Source organism: Cebus imitator, unplaced genomic scaffold, assembly GCF_001604975.1.
Source record: "Cebus imitator isolate Cc_AM_T3 unplaced genomic scaffold, Cebus_imitator-1.0 Scaffold293, whole genome shotgun sequence".
NCBI classification, from domain to species: domain Eukaryota; kingdom Metazoa; phylum Chordata; class Mammalia; order Primates; family Cebidae; genus Cebus; species Cebus imitator.
The window spans coordinates 2,607,021-2,631,173 of NW_016107608.1; the positions used below are offsets into that span (position 1 = coordinate 2,607,021).

Sequence of the window (24,153 nt, forward strand, 5' to 3'; positions counted from 1 at the left end):
GTAGAGACGGGGTTTCACCATGTTGACCAGGATGGTCTCGATCTCTTGACCTCGTGATCCACCCGCCTCGGCCTCCCAAAGTGCTGGGATTACAGGCTTGAGCCACCGCGCCCGGCCTTTAATTACTTTTCTTAAGCCAAAAAGTTAACTAACAAGATTTTACTTACTTTTGTTGCCAGAAAGTCAGAAAGAGGTTCCTTTTTTTTCAAAAGTAAGAAAGTAAATGGTTTTTCAAAACATAAACCCCCAACACGCCCCATTCCCCCATTCCCCCTCAGACTTCAGCAGTCTTAGACAAGAAATCTCCCTCTTTCAGAAGCCTTTTCAGTATTTATCAACCCTGAAGAGTGAGAGTCACATTTAACCTCAAGGCCTCTGCTGACTCTTAAATGAGTTCAAGTTACTAAACTCACTCCTCTTTCCTGTGTTATTTAAAAAGCATAGAAAGCGTTTCAAACTGTTTTAATTTTTCTTGATGTTGGTTGAGTTTGAAGTGAATTACTATTGAGTAAAGAGTTCAATACTAAGAATTAAAGGTAGCACTGAAAGGCAGAATTATCATAAGCCCTTCTAGAGGGCCCCAAATGGATGCTCTTCACCATCTCAACAAAACACAAGTTATCATTCATGTTAACATTGTTTCCAGGATTTTCTAAAAGAAAACACACTCATATCAAGCCTAAGATTCAAAATAAATTTCCTGAACCCCAAACAGAGGAAGAACGTGGACAAAGATTAGTGAGCAAACACTGCAATGAGAAAACAGGGAGGAGGGTGTAGCTAAGAATTGATTGCATGTGTATAGATGAGAATCTGTCAATCACATGACTATTTAGAGTTAATAACTTTAACCACCACTGGGATGCAGACTCATGTAGTATCCTAAATCTCTCCTTTCTTTCCAAAGTATAATTAGATGTCAAATAACACATCACTTGTGTTTTTTAATTTTATAAATTCCTTTAAGTTCATCCTTTCCCTGACCATCCACATAGCAGTGAGACCCAAAACACAGACACTGGACAAGAATAGGACTGAGAAGCCAGAGGCCTGAGCTCCAGATCTTGTTCCTCTTCCCAAGCAAGGAGACCCTGGAATCACTATCCAAGCACATCCCCATGTCTTAGCTTCCTCATCTGAAGAATGTCTTCACAAGACTGTTATGAGAATCGAATGAGGTCAGTAATACTAAGCACTTTGAAAACTTCAAAATGCTATAAAAACATTAGGTGCTGCTATTATAATTAATATATTCTTAGGCAAAAAGGTGCAAAATACACATGAATTTTAGATTCACCATTGTAGGAATTGAGGCAGACAGGAGAGCAGACATATTTTTCATTTTAAGTTAACAAAAAATTTATTTAAATCCTAAGAAATGAAGGAAAATAGCCTGTCCACAACCTGTTAAAATGTATATTTTCATATCAGAAATTATTTTGTTGCTGAATTAACACTCTACTCACATTTTTTAAACTAAAAATTTTAAACTACATGAATTATTCCAGTTCCATCACTCACAAGCTAGGAACCATAAATGGGAAAAATAATAGTACTCACATATTAGAACTGATGTGATGATTCCCTCATTACATGCTAAGCACATGTTATGTGCTATTTTAATGTCTGCATTGTAGTACAATAGTAGAGAATCAGCTAGACCTAAGTTCAAACCACTGCTTCAGCCCCTAATAGATATACAATTTGGGATGTAGATTTTCTCCTCTACACAATGAAGAGAAAATGTAGTACCTACTTCCTAATGTTGTCAAAATAATTTTCAAAATTTTATCATGAAGACTGGAAAGACTGCACATTTTAAGTGTTCAATAAGTGGTGGTATTGGCAGTTTTTACTTAGAGCATATAATCCTTAATAGTATTAGTACTGATAAACTATGAAATGATATCACAAATTATTTAACTTTCAGTGTTTTCTTAGATCATACAGTTCTAAAGAGATAGCTACTCCAATCTTGGCAGCAGCAAAACGTAAGTGACTACAATGCAGGTTCAAGTTCTAAACCACAATCTCAAGTTTAATTCTGTTTCAGATCTACCATTGCTAAAATATTTTAAGCAGTCAAAAATACGTTTATCCTTAAGAAGCATACAGTTTATGTTTTCAAATTAAATTTTTTGTAGTATCAACTCTCCTACAAAGCCTCCATTGTCTAATCAATCTAGCATGCAATCTTATTCCACTAGAACACCATGCATTTTGAAGTATTTATATATTTTTCCAATATTTATCAACACCATTTCTTGCCAATTTAAACGAAAAATAAATAGCTCCTTAATGAGATTTAAAAAATCAAAACTTTTTTCATTTTTCATTTCCCCAATTCATTTTCATTTTTCATTTCCCCTCTTGGTGAAAATAAAGGAAGATTTTTTTTTAAGGTACAGGAGGAATAGGGGGATGGATAAAAGAAAAAGAAAACCGGAAATATCTCTGGTGTTTTTCAGGGCCAACAGCTTAGAGAAGTGTCCACCTCACCTGTGCTTCATGGCCACAGAAAAATATGCTACCACCTCACTTACTAAGGGCTTGGCTTTTAGTTCCCTGTACTTTTTATCATCTTTTTTCCTCCATCACTTTTTGGACCTCAGGACAGTTAAATCATAGCTTTCCAGAGATTAAAGGAATCTTAGAAACCACATTCTTATCCCCCCTTCCCGTTGCACAGCCTTGCAAGCTTGAAGGCAGCCTGATGCCCGAAAAGGCTGGTGACTTCTAGATCACAAAATGACCCTGGGTTAAGACCAGAGAGAGAACCCAAGCCTTTCCCTTCCCCAGGTAGAGTGGCTTCCCCATATGTGCTGTATTTCAGCATCTAATTTCCTATATTGCTGTCTCAAGTTTATACTGTTTAGCAAAAAGCAATCCATTGGTTTTTATTTTCTAAACAAAATATTACATCTGAGAGATCAAAAAAAGTATCACTCTCAAACAGTTTTTTGATAAGACACTAGCACCTGAATTACAAGAGCAAGGACAAGCTTCTCAATAGCATTAGTTTTTTCCTTATCATACGCTTATTTTCGTAATGCAATTACATCAGCATGGGCCGAAGTCCCGTCACCTTAATTACCTGACTCTTTTATGGCTAGTTACTTGTGAGAGGTTTATGTTCATTCACTTCATAATAAATGATCATAATTTTTTAAAGGATGATTTTTCACTTATTATACACATTTTCAGTGTGCATACAATAACAGTAAATATTAAAACAATTTCATGTGAAAAATATCCCTGAAATCCAACAATTATCTGCTGAAATCCAAGCAACAGAAATTATTCAACAATCTCAAACACTTGTGATTCATGTCTTCTCTGCGTCACCTAATCAAGTGTCAAAATAGAGAAAAAAACAGCAGAAGTTCTCAACTTCCAAAAATTAGGAGCTTTCAAATATAGAGAAGACTGGAGGAAAAGGATACTGGTCCTTACCCCTGAGCGCCCAGTGATCGATCTAAAGGGCAGATAATAGTCACCCTACCCTCTGAGGTGACTAGCAGAAAAAAATTACCTCTGGAGAAAAGATTCCCTCCCCCTACACTACTTTAATTACAAAATAATATTCATCCCATTTGGAAAGTTGATGCCAATTTTTTTGTTGTTGCTTTATATGTATGGTTTCTGTTTGCTTTTGCTAAGCCATCTACATGTGAAATTTAACTATATAATACAGAATTACATAAACCACTTAAGTTACATGCCCTACTTCAAGATTTAAAACAATTTACTTAAATGTTCTCCAGTTAAAAAGTAATATTAAAAACAAAGTATAATTACCTTTCCAAAGTCACGAACATCAAACAGGTCAAATGCCTCGAAGAGTTCACTTTTCCTCATTCCAAACGTCTCACAACAGGCCGTGAGAAATGTCCTTATGTTCTTCAAACACAGAAACTGAGGAATGAGAAAGAGCTGTTAGCATAGAGTTAATTATTCTGAAAGTTATCTATCCTCTGTAACACTCAGACTGCTCTAAAAATGACAAGAAAGCATCAAGCAGCCTTGAGGTTGCTTTTCAACTACTTATTCAGCAGTACTGACTGAGCATGCAGTCTGTCTCAGGCACAGGTAGCACAGCTGTGACCAAGGCAATTTCTACCCTCATGAAATTTATATTCTAATATGAAAAGGCAGACAAACAGAGGAATAAACACAAAAAAGCAAGTATTTTAACTTTCATATGGTGATAAGTGCAATAGGGAAAAATAAAGCCTGGAGGAAGGATCAGGAGAGCTTGTGGGGCTGGGTGGGGGGACTTAAGCAGGATGGTTAGAGAAGGTCTCACGCAGAAGAGGACGGCGGAGCAGAGATCTGAGGTGCAAAGGGAGCAAGCCACGCAGAACCGCAGCACGCAAGAGCCTAGCCTAAAGAAGCATCCCTTACCAAGGCCCTGGCACAGAGGCCTCTCAGCATGTCTGAGAAAGGGGTCAATGCAGCAAGGCAGAGTGAGCAGCAGGGGAAACAGGAGGAGAGATGGAAAGCTAATGGGGTCAGATGATGAAGATCCTTATTGGGCAGCTTTTACTCTGACTGATATGGGAGTACACCTGAAGGCCTTGGGCCAAAAGAAGGACATAATCTGATGGTTTAAAAAGGTCTTTTTGGGTTGCTGTGCTGGATACAGAATGAAAGGGACTAGAGCAAGGATAGAGGCAGAAAAACCAAACAGAAAGCTCTTACAATCACCTAGGTGAGAGACAGCTGTGGGAAGACCAGAGTGTGGTCACATTTTGACTGTGTTAAATCTGATATGCCTAAGGTCAGCTTCTGATATGCCTAAGGTCAGTCATCCAATAAGTGTGGGGTCCAGGGGATACACGTGTACTTCACACAGAAAAATGAGGAGGAGCTCACAAAAGAGTCTAAGAGTGACCAGTGGGGAAGCAGGAAAACCAGAAGATAAGCCTTTCCTGAACCCATGTAAAGAGAGTGTTTCTAGATGAAGGGAGTGAAAAACTATGTTAGATGCTGCAGATGGCCAAATAAGATTTAGACCAAGTGCTGCCCATGGACTCTGGCAGTGTGAAAGTCATGGGTACCTTGACAAAAGCAGGTTCTATATAAAGGACTAGGGTGAAAGGCTTCTTGGAGTTGGTTTCAGAGACAGAAAAGAGGAAGTGAAGATAGAATATAGACACCTGAGTTTTGCTGTAGAGGAGAGCAGAGAATGGTCAAGAGTTTTAAGAAACAGCAGATGAAGTCGTGACATGTTTCTGTTTTGAAGGGAATAACTTGATGGGTGGGGGTGAAGTTGGTCACAAAGGAGAGAGGGACAATTCCCCAAATGTAGTCCTGATTAGGCAAAGTAGTGAGAGATTAAGAGTTCAAGTGCAGAAGCTGACCTTAGAGAAGAGCATGGTCAGCTCATTCACACTATAACAGGGACATAGGAGGGAAGGCAGAGGCTACTGACTGCCTAAAAAAACAAAAGTTAAAATTTGCTTTTAGTATCTAAAAGGCTCACATGCACCTAGACAAAATACACACATATCCTAAAAGTGAATTAATTCTTTTTGGAAATATTAGCTGCAGTGGCATATACATGAAAACTTTAAATAAATGCAGCTTATTATGTAAGTTATACCAAAATAAAGTTTTAAAAAAATGGAAAAATCCTACTAACCATCAAAAAGTGAGCAACATATTAGCTAATTATTGTATCTTTGCTTTTTTAAAAGTGTTGCTAATGTTTTATTTCATTGTTTTGTTTATCTTGATTTTTTTTTTTTTTTTTTNCTCTTGTTACCCAGGCTGGAGTGCAATGGCGCGATCTCGGCTCACCGCGACCTTCGCCTCCTGGGGTCAGGCAGTTCTGCCTCAACCTCCTGAGTAGCTGGGATTACAGGCACATGCCACCATGCCCAGCTAATGTTTTGTATTTTTAGTAGAGACAGGGTTTCACCATGTTAACCAGGATGGTCTCGATCTCTTGACCTCGTGATCCACCTGCCTCGGCCTCCTAAAGTGCTGGAATTACAGGTTTGAGCCACCGCACCCGGCGCCTTGATTTTTTTTTAATTTGCAAAAAGCAAATCTTTTTTACTTCACCTATTAATACATTTGAAACATTCAGATTATTAATAGTCTTAACTTAGACACACTACCTTTTACAGGAATGATTCTCAGAAGCTTAAATATTTCAGGAGGGATTAAAACCACAAGGGAAGCATCATAAACCCTTTGAAACACAAAAGCATCAGCTAATCAGCACATGAAGTTACTGCTTTCACTTTAAAAAATTCATAAGAGACCTTTAAGACACAGAATCACTCTGCATGTAACTCTTCCACATAGAATTGCTTATTTACAGATTAAAAGCCCTGCATTCTGCCAAGACAGATAACAATTACTCTCTTGGGGATTATGCAACTGCTCTCTTGCAATATCATTTACATAATTAAGTGCCCAGCTCATAGCTCACAAAGGAACAAAGTATAATTGCACATGCCACCCTCTGAAGGTTTTCACCAAACTCATAAACATTCCCCACCTATAGGGAAAGCTGCAGAAGGCTTCCGCTAAAGCGCTTTGATCACTAATCCAGAAAAGCAAGTATTATTACTAAAAGTTAAAATATGAAATATTGCACGCACAGAAGATTTAAAAAGAGGCCTTCCCTTCACTTCTGGAATTCATCTTAAACTTACTCTTCCCTTAACTAGTTCAATTCTACTAAATTCCACAAATGTTTACTGAATTTGAAAGTCACTAATATACTCTCACTTTTCCAGGCAATCCTCAAATTTGGTCCCCACTTTATTTATGTATTTTTCAGTCAACAGTTTTTGAATACCTACAACATTACAGACAACAGAAATGTTAAAAATAAAGACAAAGCTCTTCTTCTCTATTAAATTTATCAGGAGATTTTCCCAGTGCTCCAAAATTTGGCTAACACTAGGCTCAGACTTCACTCAATGCTCACAAGTGTTTGGCTCTGTGCACATACAGGAAGAGAGTTGAGGGATGGAGGAAGTGAGCCTGCCAGCAGTCCACTCCAGGATTTTGCTTTGTTTTTACCATACTGATTTTTTTCCAGTTTATTTATTTTTTTAATTTCAGAACAAAAGTTGAAAGAATAATACAATGAACATTCCATCTATGCAACAATTGCAACATAGTGCCATATATGCTTTTGCATGCATACCCCTTATATATTTATAAAATTTATTTTGTTGAACTATTTGAAAATGAATTACAGATAGTCCTTGACTCCTATATACTCTGACTCTACAAGCATCTCCTAGGAATAAGAACATTTTCCTTCACGTCAACAATACCATTATACCTAAGAAAATTAATAATTTCATATTATCTAATATCCATTCCACATTCAAATTTCCTCAACTGCCCATTTTTTGTACTATTTTTCCCCCCAGTCTAGGATCCAATCATGTTTTAACCACTGCGTGTCACTGTTTTATCTTTGTAGTATCATTTAATCTAAAAATCCTGTTGCCTTTATTCTTCTTTAATGACTAAGAGTCCAGGCTGGTAGTCTTACAAGATGTCCCAAATTCTGCATTTGTTTGATTGTTTCTTCATGGTATCATTAAACCCATTATTCTTTCACTTGTATTTCCTGTGAACTGAAGGCTAAATCTAGATTCAAATTAAATGATTTTGATAAAAGTACTTGATACTGTGAACTTCATATTTGATCACCTCAGAAGACACAAAATGTTAGGCTATCCCATTGTTACTGATGCTAAACTCAATCATTTGGTTAAAATGGTTACTGCCCATCTCTCCACTGTAAAGTTACACGTCCCCCCTTTATACCAGTAAGTAACCCAGGGGCGAAGATGTGGTACCATGTGGCTGTCCTATTTCCCAATAATTTTTCACAATGGGATTAGCATCCCTTGATCATCCTTGCTTCAATTATTCCACATGAGATTTTAAAACGTGATTTTTCTAATTCTTTTATTATTTATTCCCTAGTATTCTTTTATAAAAAATAGAAAAAAGAAAGAAAAAAGACCTTCCCCTAACCCTCCATTTTTTCTATTTGTGTAATAATCTATTGCCATCATTATTTTTTTAATGCTCTTCTTGTCCCAAGTTTGGCCCCTGGGGGTCCCTTCAAATTGGTTCATGTTTCCTTTTGGCATAATTAATCATTACATTAATCTTTGTTTTATTGCTTTCTTATATGAAGTTGTCCCAGGCCCATCTCACATTTCACTGCTGTAGTTCTGGAATCAGCCATTTCTCCAAGTAAGTCTTATTTTCATTTATAAAATGAATAGTATTTGGAAACCAGCCTGAACACCACACTGCTCCTAGATTACAAGAGCCAATTCCATTAGAAGAACCAATACCTCCACCATTTGCTTAAGCGATATATCACTTGCAACAGAAAGGCTAATACACACAGGATTGGCCTAACTGTCCTCTAATGTTCCTCTTAGAAAATCTTATAATTTTCTTTGTGGACTGCATAATAAGCCAACTCTTATCTCACTGTGTTCAGACAAAAAGAAACTTGAGATAACTGAAGAAAACTGATGAATGATTTTATGGCTGGAGATGGAACTGGTGTTTTTGGCACAACATTACTTGAGTATAAATTGTTGGGTTTTTTCCCAGTCTGTTCATTCTTTGAGATCAGAAGCTATCTGCTAGACCTTTGAATCATCTGAAGCAGCTTCAAATGTATTGCCTTCAGAGATAGCTTATGAATCACAAGGGCAAATCCACCTCACTGTTTCATAACCAAACCTATTTTTGACAAAAAAAAAAAAAACTGTACAACTTTGCTAAATCATCTAACTTTTTACATGAGTTAACTTTAGAATCTGTGAAAATTTCAGTACTTAGAATTAAGTAACTTAGCTGACTTAGTAAAATATTTACTTGCACCAAAAAACCATTCTTCTCCTCGGACTTACCTCACAGACCCTACACACAGACACACAGACACACACACACACACACACACACACGTGTGCGCACATGCGTGCACTGACACTCGTGCCCAATTCTACCCCTGGTCCTGGTGGTGTCAGAGAGAATGTGCCTTCATGGGGTCTTGCAGAAGCTGCCTTCATTTTCCCACTAGAAATGATCTTCCCAGGTGGAAGCAATTTGTTTACCTGAAATTTTAAAGGGAGTGGTAACCAGTGCTATCTGAGCCAGACAGTATTTTAAACATGAGCCAACCCTATCTTCCAATCTAGTTATAATGTTTTCTTTCTTTTAATCTTTTTATTAATTGCATTTTAGGTTTTGGGGTACATGTGAAGAACATGCAAGATTGTTGCATAGGTACACACATGGCAGCGGGAAAACATTCAAGGCCAGCACGGTGGCTCATGCCTGTAATCCGAGCACTTTGGGAGGCCGAAGCGGGCAGATCACGAGGTGAAGAGACCAAAACCATCTTTTTAGTAGAAACCCTGTCTCTACTAAAAATACAAAAATTAGCTGTGCATGGTGGCATGTGCCTACAGTCCCAGCTAGACAGGAAGCTGAGGAAGGAGAATCGCTTGAACCCAGGAGGGGCAAGTTGCAGTGAGTCGAGATTGCACCACTGCACTCCAGCCTGGGCGACAGAGCATGCATGACTCCATCTCAAAAACAAAAAACAAAAAAACATTCAAATGCTCCTTGAGAGCCCTAGACAACCAGGGAGCAGCTTTCTTGAATAACTGACATATGAGGTAAGAAAGGACGAGTGGGAGTCACCTACACAAAGAGAAGGAGTGGTTGGTGTTCAGAAGGCAGGAAGGCAATTTCCACACTTGGAGTGAGAGGGTGCTCCAGGTAAATGGCAAAGCACATGCATGAAAGCATGGACCACATGGGGCAGTGGAAGTGGTTGAGATAGACACTTCTCTGGACAAGAGCACTGACAGAGGAACAGGAGAGGGGAGCTGGGATTTCCATGGCATGCCAAAGGGATCTGGGCTTTATCCTAAAGAAGGGATGAGGTTAAAAGGTCTTAATCAGGAAACTGGAGGCCACACATGGTGGCTCACGCCTGTAATCCCAACACTTCAGGAGGCCGAAGCAGGCAGATCACCTTAGGTCAGGAGTTTCAGACCATCCTGGCCAACATTGCAAAGCCTCAACTCTACTAAAAATACAAAAATTAGCTAGGTGTGGTGGTGCAAGCCTGTAGTGCCAGCTACTGGGGAGGCTAAGGCACAAGAACTGCTTGATCTTGGGTGGTGGAAGTTGCAGTGAACTGAGATCATGCCATTGCACTCCAGCCTGGGCAACATAGCGAGACTCTGTCTCAAAAAAAAAAAAAAAAAAAAAAAAAAAAAGTGGAATACTCAGCTTGGTGCTTTATGATTATTAGTGTTGTAGTGATGCTGAAGTGCTTGCTATGTGCCAAACCATATACTAAATGTTCATGCCATTCAATCCTCACAACAATTCAATCAGAAAAGCTTTATTTTTTTTTTAATACATACTGAGGCTTAGAGATTTACCAACGTTTACATAACTGCTTTTGCCAAAGTAATAAAGTCAGGATTCAAATCCAGACATCCTGGCTACAGAGCCTATATCCTTAACTACTATGTAATACTAACTCCATTTTTGCAGCGTATAGAACTAAATGTTTTTCTTCTTACTAGAGAGATGATGTGGCAATAGGTAGACAAGACAAGGACAATCAGGACATCATTATATAATTTAATAAGAAATGATGGGTTATAGTCTACAACAGTAGAAGGAGAAATGGAAAGAACTCTAGGAGACTACATGGAAAAGAAATATTTGGTAATTGATTGTGTGTGGGGGGGGAAGCAGTGGGAGAGAAAACAGAAGACCTCAGAATTATAACTGTGCCTCTCTCTGCCTTGGGCACTGGATGGTCAGCAGGGCATTCACTGAAAATGGTAACTTAGCAAGTTGGGGAACATAGTGTGTGAAAAGGAGGTCAAAGAGTCAGTTAATTCTGGTCTTCATATATGCAAACTCCCAGTAATTAGACGCTGCCTAGCCTCTCTCTCAGGTATATCCAGTGAAAAGTGATATATTCCAATAACAAAGCCACGTGTCTTCAACAATCATGCTTAGCCTCTCTGCCTCTTCAGAAAGGCAAGAATAGCTTGCGTATTCCAAGGTAATGAAGGAAAATGGTAGAAAAACACTCAATATTGATGCATGTAGCTTCTGAAGAAGAAAGTTTAACACCATCAAGGTCTAATACATCCGAATATTATACATCAGGCCAAACTCCTCCTCTCTCCCTCTCTAAAGGGCTCAGATCATCCTTTTTTTAACTGGCAAGGAGGAAGAGGTGGAAGGAAAATAATAACACCAAGCTTTTCTCTTACTGGGGCTTTCTAAAATTAGGTGAGCTACATCTTTTTTTTTTTTTTTTTTTTTTTGAAGCAGAGTCTCGCCCTGTTGCCAGGCGCCAGGCTGGAGTGCAGTGGTGGGATCTCCACTCACTGCAACCTTCACCTACCAGGTTCAAGCAATTCTCCTGCCTCAGCCTCCCCAGTAGCTGGAACTACAGGTGCACACCACCACACCCAGCTAATTTTTGTATTTTTAGAAGAGATGGGGTTTCACCATGTTGGCCAAGATGGTCTTGATTTCTTGACCTCATGATCCGCCTGCCTCGGCCTCTCAAAGTGCTGGGATTACAGGCGTGAGCCACCACATCCAGCTAGGTAAGCTAAATCTTACATCTCCTTGAAATTTAATAACAGAAGAATAATTTTTATTTGAATGAGGACTTTGTCCTTTTCCCCTGTAAATCAGTGGGTCCCAACAGAAGGGGCATCACATCCTCATTCTAAGAAATCATATCTTCAGATGTCCCCTGAATTATACAATAAGTATGTTACACTTGGTAACAGTTCAGGACTGCACAATATGAAGCTTCAAATTATTTTCATACTGATGCTAATATCACAAGTAAATAACAACTCTGAAAAACATGCAGAGAAGAGATAAATGGAGAAGGGCTATTCTTTGGCTCAAATCTTACGTGCAATTCACTAAACCAAAACCTCCCTATTCCCAGAAAATTAAAAGCCAATATTTTTGTTTTGATTATTGTCCAGCCCACAACTCATTTTTAATGGGTAATTTTTTAAGTCATTCATTCAAAAATACAGTAGTTTACCATTTAAAGTTAACAGAGTTTTTTTTTTTTACAGTATTCAATGATAATACATTTTCATGAGTTATATGTAACTATATTGAAATGGCTAAGCTCATAAATGCAGGGCTAAATTTTGATAACACATGCACCCTCTTTGCTCTGCAGCACTTGGCTCATACCTGTTATGGTAATAACTGTGCTTGACTCTAATATATCTGTCTGACCACCTAATGCCCTATGAAAAAAAATTGTAAATATTTGAGAGTAAAGAAAACATCTATATCAGCTTTGTATCCCACAGCTTTTATAGCACATACATGTTTTCAAATAAATTGATGAAAGAATGCTGATGTAGTTTATTTCTAGGAAAAATTAAATGCAACCATTTCTTAGTAGTCAGGGAACTCAGTAAAATTTTACAATAAATTGCCATCATATCCTCTTACTTCAAAGTTAATGTAGCAATGTGTCTTTTTTAAGTTACCTAAGAACATTGTTAGAAGTTATGTTAATATTTATAGATAATATCAATAAAGATTTTAAATTATTAGGCAATTACATTCATAAGCATGATCTTCAGTCTGTGTTTCCTGCCTCTGGTGCTTGTTCAGTGGGAAGCTGCTAACTGATTTTTCAGGGGCCCTTGGACATTAGTCACCATAACGCGCACACACACACACACACAAGCCCTCTGCTGCTTTCAACAGCTCTTGTCCTCATAAGAGGGAGCACTGTACCCCTCTCCCCTGGCAGAAACTTAGACTTAGAAACTCAGTTTCAAAGGTTTTTCTGTCACAGAAAAACCCTGGACACAGAAAAGGAAAACAAGCAGAATCTATACTCTTCCTTTTGTATTTTTAGTCTATGAGCTGAAAAACTGAATACCTGGGAAGTACGGAGGTCCAAGTTAGCCTGAATCATCTATTTCACTAAGTTAATTAACCTGCTAATGAAAGCGGTGCACGTGACTGCCTTTAGTGAAAGAATGTAGCACTCAACTATTTTGTTAGCCAGAAGACAGCTAGCTCAAAGCAGCAGAGACGAGGCCCAGTCTACAAAAAAAGGAAAAAAAAAGTTAAAAAGAATTAATAACCAAAACCTAAAATGCAATAAAATAAATAAATGGGAAAAAAAAAAGAATTAATAAGACCTGGTATTTGATAGCACAACAGGGGACTATACTCAATAGTAATTAACTGTACATATTAAAATAACTAGAAGAGTACAATTGGATTGTTTGTATCACAAAGGATAAATGTTAGGGGGGACAGATACTCAATTTTCTATGAGGTGATTATTACACACTACTTGCCTGTGCCAAAATAGCTCACGTATCCCGTAAATATAAACACATACTATGTATCCACAAAAATTAAAAATATTTTTAGGGTGTGTGTGTGTGTGTGTTTTGAGACGGGGTCTTTCATGTTCTATCACCCAGGCTGGATTGCAGTGGTGCAATCTCAGTTCACTGCAGCCTCAGTCTGATCTTGTGGGCTCAAGAGATCCTCCCACCTCATCCTCTAGACTACCTTGCCTCACTAATTTATTTTTTTGTACAGATGCGGTCTCACTATGTTTCCCAGTTTGGCCTTGAACTCCTGGGCTCAAATTCTCCTCCCACCTCAACCTCCCAAAGAGCTGAAATTATAAGCATGAGCCACCATGCCTGGCCCAAAGAATTAAACAGTTTTTTAAATATAAAAATTTTTAAAAATATGACCCAATCTACATTCCCAAGAAAGCTTGCAAGGTTCTCCACTTAGGGTATGGAAAACAAGCGTTTCTTTCTGCAGATCCCATAAAAAAGTAATAGAATACAGTAGCTAAAGTCAGGATTTTGATGTCAGTGGAAATCGTGGTGGTTTAACAATAGTAAGGTCAATAGTAAAAACAGTGGAATAGAAGTAGTGGCAATAGCTGGACCAGCAGTGGTGCTGGCAGCAGCTGCTAACACAAGCATGGAGGGTGAGAAACAGAATCTCACACTACCCATATGTGGGCTAGAAATGAACTGCCCTTCCAAGACAGAGGAGCTTTAGCACTGCACACCAGCCAGGATAACAGCTCCCTGTAAAGCGGAGAACAAGAATCTCCATGCTGGCCTCACCCCAGGGGGAGGGGAACTGGTGTTGTTCCTCATTAGAGCACAACACTCAAAATGAGGGAAAAGTCTGTGGTAACACATAAGTCCTATGCTTTAATTTCTTTTATCTTTTTGAGATGCAATATTTTTCCTTAACTGGATAATACTGCTTTATGACACGCTAATGGCAGACTACATTAGTTTACTAAATGAATTCTTCTGTTATGCTGTAATTTGAACTCTACTCACTACAACTTATTTAAAAAGCACCAACAGTTTTTTTTTAAAAAAAAAAAAAGGAAAAGAAAAATACAATTCAAAAACGTTACATTTTAATTACCCATGAGTAAAATAATAAGTAATTGGAAATCATCACTAGGAGAACACAGATAGTCAAGCATAACAAACCTACAGAAAGATAATTATCTCCAAATTAGGAGGTACATTTACCTGCCTACCCACCTCTTCATGTCTAAGTCTCTTCCTCCTTATTTAACCTACCCTTGACTTGTAACAATACTTAACTGTATCAGGTAACTACCATTACAATTCCCATTTACAGATGAAGCCATTGGGGCACAGACGGGTAAAACAATTGGTCCTACGTCTCATAGCCAGTAAGTGATGGGGCAAGGTTCTATCCCAGGCTGTTGGCTCCCAAGTCCATGACTTCAACAACCATAATATTCTGGTCTCTTATATGACAGACTGTCCCAAACGAGGGAGCTGGGAGCTACAAGTTCTGTCCTGAAGGGGATGATAATCTTGTAAAGGAAAGAAACACATGAACAGGACATGTCAATCTCAGTGTAACACTAGGTTTAGTTCCAGTGAAAGGAGGTAGATTCGTCTTCATATCTCCAAGGAAGCGGCTGAACTGAACATCCAAGTACGAACAAAAAGGTTATGAGAAACAGTATGGTGAGAAGCAAGGGGACTAGCACAAGCAAAGGCCTGGCCAAAATTTTGGAGGAAATGCAGCAGTTCAACTGGAAGTCAGAATTAATTTATCTGAGAAGGTAATGCCTCACAGCAATGACCGCATCCCACAAACAACTTATAGCACTGACACATGTCCCAGGCATGACACTAAGAACCTGCCTTGGAGTATCTCAGTTAATACACATAACCCAATGAATAAGACGCCATCATTCCATTCTACCCATAATGAAATTGAGATGCCACAAATAATCCAAAGCTATGGTAGCTAACAAGTGTAGAGACAAATCCAACTCTCCTACCGGCACTCCTCCCTGACATTATGAGGCCTCTTGGGGAGGAGGTTCTACAGCAGCCTTAGGACTGGACTGTGAGCACCTGCCATTTATCCAGACCTGTGTTCCACTCTAAGGAATGCCTGGCATGACACCACACCTCAGGAAAACACACTACAACCAACTTAACTTGTTGGAAAAAACAAAGTTGAGGACTTCCTCTATTTGGTTTTACCCCCAAAGCTTTAAGAAATCTAAGAGGATGACTGAGCTAAGATGGGTTCTGTATAGTGGGTAGTTTCCAAAACAGCTTTTCTCTTCCTATGAATCTTATTCATCTAGGTTTGTACAAACTTATACTTTCTTCCTTCAATTCCAACCATGCTGGAAACTTCTGCCACATTGCTGTGTTCCTCACCCTTTGCCCTCTCCAGCAGCACACCCCTACCCAGGAGATCATGTTTTTATATCCGCTGCTGCTCTGCAGTGTTTGGTATAAACTCAAATTTACAAAATAAAAATGAAACAAAAACCTTTACTTGTCATGGAAAAGAAAAACTGTTAGAAAAGTTTTAAATAAAATACAACAAAACCATATCCAAATCCATTACATTAACAAATGTTCTACCAATTGTATTTCTATTCAAACGCAAGGAAACAAAGTAAAGTAAAATAAGAAAGTAAATATAAGTTATTAAGTTAAACTAGAAATAGATGAAACATTTGTTAGTATGTTTTCACGGGTCAAACAGAACTTCTCCAGGTTTGCTCTCAACCCTAAGGCTCTGGGCCTACCCGAGCCCCAGGCCCCATCCCTTACCCACTGAGGCTCCATCCAGCCCTGGCAGCAAGCAGCAGCCACAGGACTGCGCTGTTAACCACATGGCAGACACACTTCAGTCAAACTCCAGTCAGTCAGCTTTGATCTGAATGTCTTCAATCACAGACTGAATTTGGCGCTTTCTTTTGTCTAGAGTGACCCACCAGTGCATGTTGTTAAAAACAGCAATAGCAAGAATACTCTTATAAATAATCTGATTTTAAATCATTATATTAAATATCACAAGAATTATTCTTTGGGATAGAAATATGCCCAATACATAAAATCAGCAACCATTCATTCTGGTTTTTTATGGATCTTTTATTAAATGTAAATTCCACAATGTTGTCCTATCTCCATGATAAATGCCCCCAAAATACCCATATTTGAATATCCAAATTACATTCCACATATTGCCTTTCATATTCAGAATGTTTTAAAAAATCTTTTACAAAGCATGCGTCTTAATTTTTAGTTCAAAACCCTTGCTTACTGTTCACAGAAAGCCAAGGTGTGTAAGTGCCACTTCTGAATGGTGACACTGTGATACCTCAACCCATATACCAATACACCCCCTGCTCAGAAACCTGGCCCTCTCTGATGTTTCATGACCCCCAGGGCTTTGATCTGCTTACCCAAACTAAATACATAATAATTTTTCTGGCATATCTTTAATTTTTCCAGTTCGTTTTCTTCTCTGTCATTTTGTAACAATTAAGTAGAAAAGATATATCATTAAACTTGAAATAATTATTAGTTTTACAAAATAACCATTTTTCTGGCCTCCAGCCAAGCTGTTGTTTTGGTTCTATACAAAAATTTTGGGGGGTTACTTGGTAAAATATCTTGAAGATCAGACTTAAGAATACTATGTTAATTATTCTATATAAAGTAAAATGAAAGGACTAATGGTTACTTTTTAAACTTGCCTTATTATGCCTACTGGCATAATGGCAGGAATAATAATAATAGCATAATAAAACACATCGGAGAACACTGTTATTAACTGTATACTGTGATATCTTCTTTATTGAAAGCGGTAATCTGCAGTGCAACTAAAAACGAAGCGCAACATTCCCCACAAGCGATTTCAACTTCAGAAAAAAGTGGCCTATATAATTTCTGTGTAGAAATAACCAACAAAAACAGTATTTAAACTGCAGCTCAGATCAGCAAAATACTTAGCACTACAATAGGCAAACTACCCTCCCCTCTTCTGGCCCCCAACTACAAAAGAGAACACCACTTTCCTTCTCAGTGCCTTTGGGCAGGCTTCTTCTAGTGAATCAGGCTTCCCGATTCACATTTTTTTTCTTTTTGGAAACAAAGTTTCACTCTTATCACCCAGGCTAGAGTGCAATGCAGCAATCTAGGCTCACTGCAACCTCCACCTCCCAGGTTCAAGTGATTCTCCTGACTCAGCCTCTCGAATTGCTGAGATTACAGGTGCCCACCACCAGGCCCTGCTAATTTTTCAATTTTTGTAGAGACCATATTGACCAGGCTGGTCTCAAACTCCTGACCTCAGGTGATCCACCTGCCTTGGCCTCCCAAAGTGCTGGGATTACAGGCATGGGCCACTGCACCCGGCCTACCTTGATTCACTTTGAAACAAAATTATTCTTGTATATATCAGTCACTGTTTCTCTGTACTGAATTACATTCTATTTTCTGTCTCTATTTCTACCTAATTGATATTCTCTGCACCCACACTCCTCTGAATTTAGCATCATCTCCAAATTTTATGTAAATTTAAAGATAGGCTCACCTACATTTTACAGTCTGGGGCTTAGAGAAGGTAAGTAACCTTCCTAAATTTACCTACCCAGTGCCAGTAGGCCAGTGGGTGTGATCTGAATGCAGGCCTGTCTGACTCCTGGGACCATTCTTAAGGACTACAGTAAATTATCTCCTTTATGGCCAACAATTCTTGATGGCAGAGCTAGGATTTGCATCCATGTCTTTTGTTCCTAGTTCTCCTGTACGGTTTGTGTGTGTGTGTGTGTGTGTGTGTGTGTGTGTGTGTGTGTGTTTGTGTGTGTGTGTATCCTGTCACTTGCCATGTAGCAGGCTATTTTCAGGGCATATAACAATGACCAAAAACCTCAAAATTCTGTTACTATATAATACTATACAATTGGATAGATTTTATGAAAGATGTTTGATTAAAATAATATAACATCTGAGAGGAGAGAATGACTATCACTACCCAGAGTTGCCATGCAAGACTTAACACAGAAATGTATGGCGTGAAGAATGAGGAATACTCCAGGTAGAGGAAGAAGAAATGAAGAATGACTATATAATGTATTGTCCAAAACAGATTTTTTTTAAAGAAAGAGACGCTAGCAATAATTGTGGTAGGACAACAGGGCTTGAACCAGGACCATCTGCGGTGAAGCAGGACAATGGTCTTCAGACAGAAAAAAAAAAAAAAAACTGGTTTAGGCAGAAGGAGCTACATATACTGTTATGGCTGCTTAAAGATCCATAACATTTCAAACAGTGCTCGATAATAAAAAAATAAATAAAGCAAACCCTACACCACATCTGCCTTACAGGGGTAGAGTGGCAATAGATAACTACTGAAGAAGCAGCCTATAAATAGCTGCTTAGAGAGGCCAGAGTCTAGAAGGATGTAGCACAGTCTATTCAGGAAGCTGTATGATGTAAAAGTATCTTCCATTTTTTGCAGAAAAATGGCTAAGTTAGGTGCAGATTTAGAGAACACAGAGATTAAGGTATTTAATAAACTTGGGGATAAAGATAAAACACTTAATTCATTGAAATTGATTTTACTGTGAACATCTGACTCAAGGAGGACTAAAGACATCTGGCTTTGGAAATTAACAGAATTTGGGAGACTCTACCCATTTATTTTAATTTTATTACCTGCTTTTATTACCTGATTGAAAAACTTATTTATGGCTTATACTCCAGATTTTAGCTCTGCTCACTATTTCACAATCTTTATTTTATAAAAAGAAAATTGTATATTTTTTTCTAAGTATAGTATCAATGCTTAGGATTTGCACTAACATCATCATATCAGCAAGAAGTAGTAAACTGTGAGTCAGATTCGTGGACATATATCGAATCCAGAGCGCTAACCATTATACTATGGATCATGTACATATATCGTATATATTGTTATCTGTATGTTTTATAAACACAAACATGATTTTCTTAATAAATACCACCACTTCTATGCAGTGTCTCTTCTGGAAATATTAGCCATACCGAATACTAACCAGGTTGAAGAATATCCAATTAAGTATAAGAAATACTTCTTGGTCTTTTCTTTTTCTCACTTTTGTCTTAGCCTTCCAATAAACCCTGCCACCTCTAAATCAAAGAGAGTTTGCATCTTCTTCAGCAATTTGCTAATCCAATCAAACTCCATTACCCCTCCTCACATTCCCACCATAAACACTATTTCTGTCTTGGGCTCAATAGTGAATTAACAGTGCTTTACTTCCAGTGGCAAGAGAAAAATCTAACAAGGAAACATAAATGAACAAACCAACTTGAATTCTGTTAATTCCCACAACCAGATACCTTTAGGCCGCCTTCTTTGAGTCAAATGTTCACACTGAAATTAATTCAATGAATTAAATGTTTTATCCTTTTTTATCCCTAACTCTAGCAAATACTTTAACTTCTGTGGTCTGCAAATCTGCAAATAATCTAGCCATTTTTCTGCCAAAAATGGAAGATACTATAACTGGGTTTTTTGAGTGCCGGCGAGGCACAGCTCCTGTGGGTTCTTGGCCTCGAAACTCTTAAAGAATAAGCAGTGGAGCCACTGAAGGTGCACCGCATGCTTGTAACAGTAAATATCGGACCCAAGAAGTGTTGCAGAAAGGTGATTTTATTCAGGAAGAGAAAAGAGAAGGAAAGGAGAAGAAGAGAAAGGCTTCCACCAAGCATGTGGAAGGGGATTCCAGAGGGGAAATCCCAGAGGGAGCTCCCACCATGTGGGAGGGGATTCCAGAGAGTTGGAAATCGGGTGCACTACTGCACCCGATTGGAGTTGAAAATCGGAGCAGGGGAATTTATCCTGGGAGAAATTCCCACCTTCTCAAGTTCCTCTGGCCAATGAAAAGAGTTCCTTTAAACTTCTGCTAGGGTGATTGACTTTTAGTTTCTTCCCGGGCCAGCGAAATTCAAACATAAACCGTTGATCTCGGATGGAGAGAGATGGGAGGGGGGGATGGCACTGGGAAATTCTTACCCTTAAAACTACGCCCCCTCATGGACCCAGAAAGGGAACACATTCCCTCAATACTTTCGGATCATACAACTTCCTCAACAGACTATGCTAGATCATTCTAGAACTCTCTTCTCCCTAAATAGGTATTTATAGGCTGCTTCTTCAGTAGTTATTCATTGACACTTTACTCCTATAAGGCAGATGTGGTGTAGGGTTTTATTGTTATTTTTATAATCTAACACTGTTTAAAATGTTATGTGATTTTTAAACAACAGCCACTTGTACATGTAGCTTCTTCTGCCTAAGACAGTTTTTCTGTATGAAGACCATTGTCCTGGTTCACCACAGATGGTCCTGGTTCAAGCCCTGTTGTCCTACCACAATTATTGCCAGTGTCCCTTTCTTCAAAAAAAATCTGTTTTGGACAATACATTACATAGTCATTCTTCATTTCTTTTTCCTCTACCTGGTGTATTCCTCATTCTTCATGCTGTTACATTTCTGTGTTAAGCCTTGCATGGCAACTCCAGGTAGTGACAGTCATTCTCTCTTCTTAGATGTTAGATCATTTTAATCAAATATCTTTCACAAATTCTACACTAACAGAATTGAGGTTTTTGATCATTGTTATATGCCCTGATCATGGACTGCCACAAGGCAAATGAGACACACACACACATACACAGAGAGAGAGAGAGGATACAGAGACAAAGAAAACTAGGAACAAAACACCTGAATGCAAACCCTGACCCTGTCATCAAGAATTGTGTGACAGAAGGAGGTAACTTAGCATAGTCATTAAGAACGGGCTCAGGCATCAGACCAGGCTGCTTTCAAGTCACCCATCCACAGGCTAGGTAAATTTGAAAGGTAACCTATCCTGTTAAGCTCCAGATTATAAAATGTAGATGATTCTGTCTTCCTTATAGACAGTATTTAGTCTAGTGAAATTATGCCTCTCAAATATAATTTTAAGAAGCAGTAAGCTTTCACTAAATATTATGTATTGCTAATGATAAAATGATAAATCATGAAATAAAAATATATCCCTAATTTTATGCTATTAATATGTCACAATGACATACCACTGTTAGCGGAATTATCATTATTAGGCAATCATTTAAGCCAAGAGAGTCTTGGTTTGTCCTTTTATAGTAGGGGGAAAATTACGTTTTCCTTAAAGGACTTGTATTAGGTGAGATAATCTATAAGCAATCTAAGTTTCATTAACTGATTTCATTCATTAAGCACTGACTGAGTATCCATTATGTGCTAGGTACCACTTTAAGCACAGGCTAAGTACAAGATTAGATGCCAAAGATACAAAGAGAAGACAGACAGGCCTTTTCCCAAAAAGTCTAAGGAGCAGCATTTAATCTGAAGGAGTTATACAGATGCAAGTATCATTGCCATCTCTTACTCTCCTGCAAACTTCCTTTTCTGATTCTCTTTCTCTTTCTTCTCCTTTTTTCTTTTTTTTGTTTCTTTAACCAACATTTAATCTTTGCTACCTGAATTTAGGCAAAAAAAAACAAAAAATTAGTTACAAAAAAAAAAAAAAATGACGTAAACTACTCTATATCTATACATAAAGACCATAATGAATTCACTAAATCAATATGTATTCATTAAAAATTATAGGCATTCTAAAATAATTTTGTGAGTGAATATTTTTCCCTAAATTTCTGAAAATCAAGTATTAGGTTTGCTCATGTCATACTCTCCATGCCCTCACAAGTCTAAGGAAGACAAAGATAACCTTTCTCTTGGCCTAGATTCCCCTCTATTCCTATACCCATTTTGAATGTCAGCAATAATATTTCAACACTAACTGCCTGTTCCTTTCCCATGTGCCCATTTGTATGGGGGTTATCCCTAGGCTGAGCACTACCTGGCCTCCAGTTCATGACTAATACAAAAGATATTCTAGGTGATTCTGGAAACGGCTAAAATAGGTCAACTAAAATCGGAGAGTACAAAACTTGAAAATATACAGAGCAAAAAACGTGGTCAAGTTGCTAAAGCTCAAGTGTCAACTTACAAATATAATAAAATTCAGTGAGATGTTCCCATGGCCAGTTATTCTGTCATGAACATTTTCATTTTTAGCAGTACAACTTTACTTAGTGACTTATTTTTGAGCAAGATTATATAATAACATTTAAATGATTTTCTATAAATACTGTGCCAGCCTCAATTTTAAACATTTGCTCCATTTTAAAGTTTTTTACATATCTAGGAAAATACTTTTCCCAAGAATACCGTTCTCCAACTTTATAATAAAAATCACAGTAAAAGTGTTTACTTAAAAGTAATCTACTTTTACAAGCCTGTGTGTTTGTATTAGTCCACTTTCACACTGCTGATAAAGAAATACCTGAGACTGGGTAATTTACGCAGGAATAAGGGTTTAATGGACTTATGGTTCCAAGTGGCTGGGGAGGCCTCACAATCATAGCAGGAGGCAAGGAAGAGCAAGTCACATCTTACATGGATGACAGCAGGCAAAAAAAGCTTGTGCAGGGAAACTCCCCTTTATAAAACCATCGGATCTCATGAGACTTATCCACTGTCATATAAACAGCACAAGAAACACCTACCCCCGTGATTCAATGACCTCCCACCAGGTCACTCCCACAATCTGCAGGAATTTAAGATGAGATTTGGCTGAGGACACAGACAAACCATATGGTGTTCTCCTGAGCAAGGTTACATGAAAATTATTTTTTAAAGATCAAGCATTAAATGTGGCATTGTTCTTCTTCACCATATCCAACTTTTTTTCCTAGGTATGGTATTATGTTCATTAATATCCCCACAACATCACAAAATAGGAAAATTGTTTCACAAAATAAATGTCAGGGCCACCTCTGTGCAAGAACAGTGCATCACGATTTGCCATGAACACATCGGTTCTGTAAAGAAAGATTCCTGGCAAATGAAGGTAAGTAGCACAACCCAGTCAAAGCACACATAGAATACTGACTTGGGGTGCAACAATTCAATGATGACCAATGTCATCCCTCAAAAGCATTATTATAAATAGTTAAATTATTTCCTATAGTTGACCGTGGCAAGAATTTTCATTAAAGTTCATATTCCAAACAATGGCATATTAAATGTTTATTAATTTAAACTTTGACACAGAGATTCTGTTGAGAAAAGATTTCATAGCTCTCACTGCAGAGAGCGAATTTTAAAGCTAGATAAAAATGCAATTTTCACTACTCAAGAAGGAAAGGTAGAAGAAAAAAAGGCAGAAATTTAAACTGGCATCAATTTATTAAGTAAAATATCTTCCTCTTAGGACAGATATCTTCTTGCCTACAGCAAGTTTCATTATAAGTTCTCAGACATCCCAATTAAAACAAGCTGCCATCTCATAATAAGGGAAGTGATACAAATCTCATTACATAAGAAATTTCATTATGATGAAATTAAGTGTTTAGAGAAACAAAATGATTCCTAAATTTTGGCAAGTAGCTCCCAAAAACAGAGAGACAAGAGACAGACAGACAATCTGGTTATATTACTCTCTCTATAATTAAAGACAATAAGTGCTTTCCTCATAATTCTTACCTTTTAAAAATGGCAGATACAAATATTATAGTGTGTTATCATAAACTATAGAACAGTGACTGAAAGACAAATTTCAAACTATTTGCTCACTATTTGGCACAATTATCAAATGTACTTTCCCAAACATTTCCCCCATAGAAGTACCCC

At 38.0% G+C, this 24,153-nt stretch overlaps 1 protein-coding gene across 3 annotated transcripts in view; it reads right to left on the bottom strand.

Moving 5' to 3' along the window:
* Positions 1-24,153, bottom strand: part of VAV3 (vav guanine nucleotide exchange factor 3) — a 406,390-nt gene that overhangs the window by 306,319 nt on the left and 75,918 nt on the right. For all 3 annotated transcript variants that reach the window (XM_017502189.2, XM_037729108.1, XM_017502188.2), the window contains exon 2: positions 3,799-3,915. In XM_017502189.2, the coding sequence (XP_017357678.1) occupies positions 3,799-3,915 (117 nt within the window). The remainder of the gene's footprint in view (positions 1-3,798; positions 3,916-24,153) is intronic.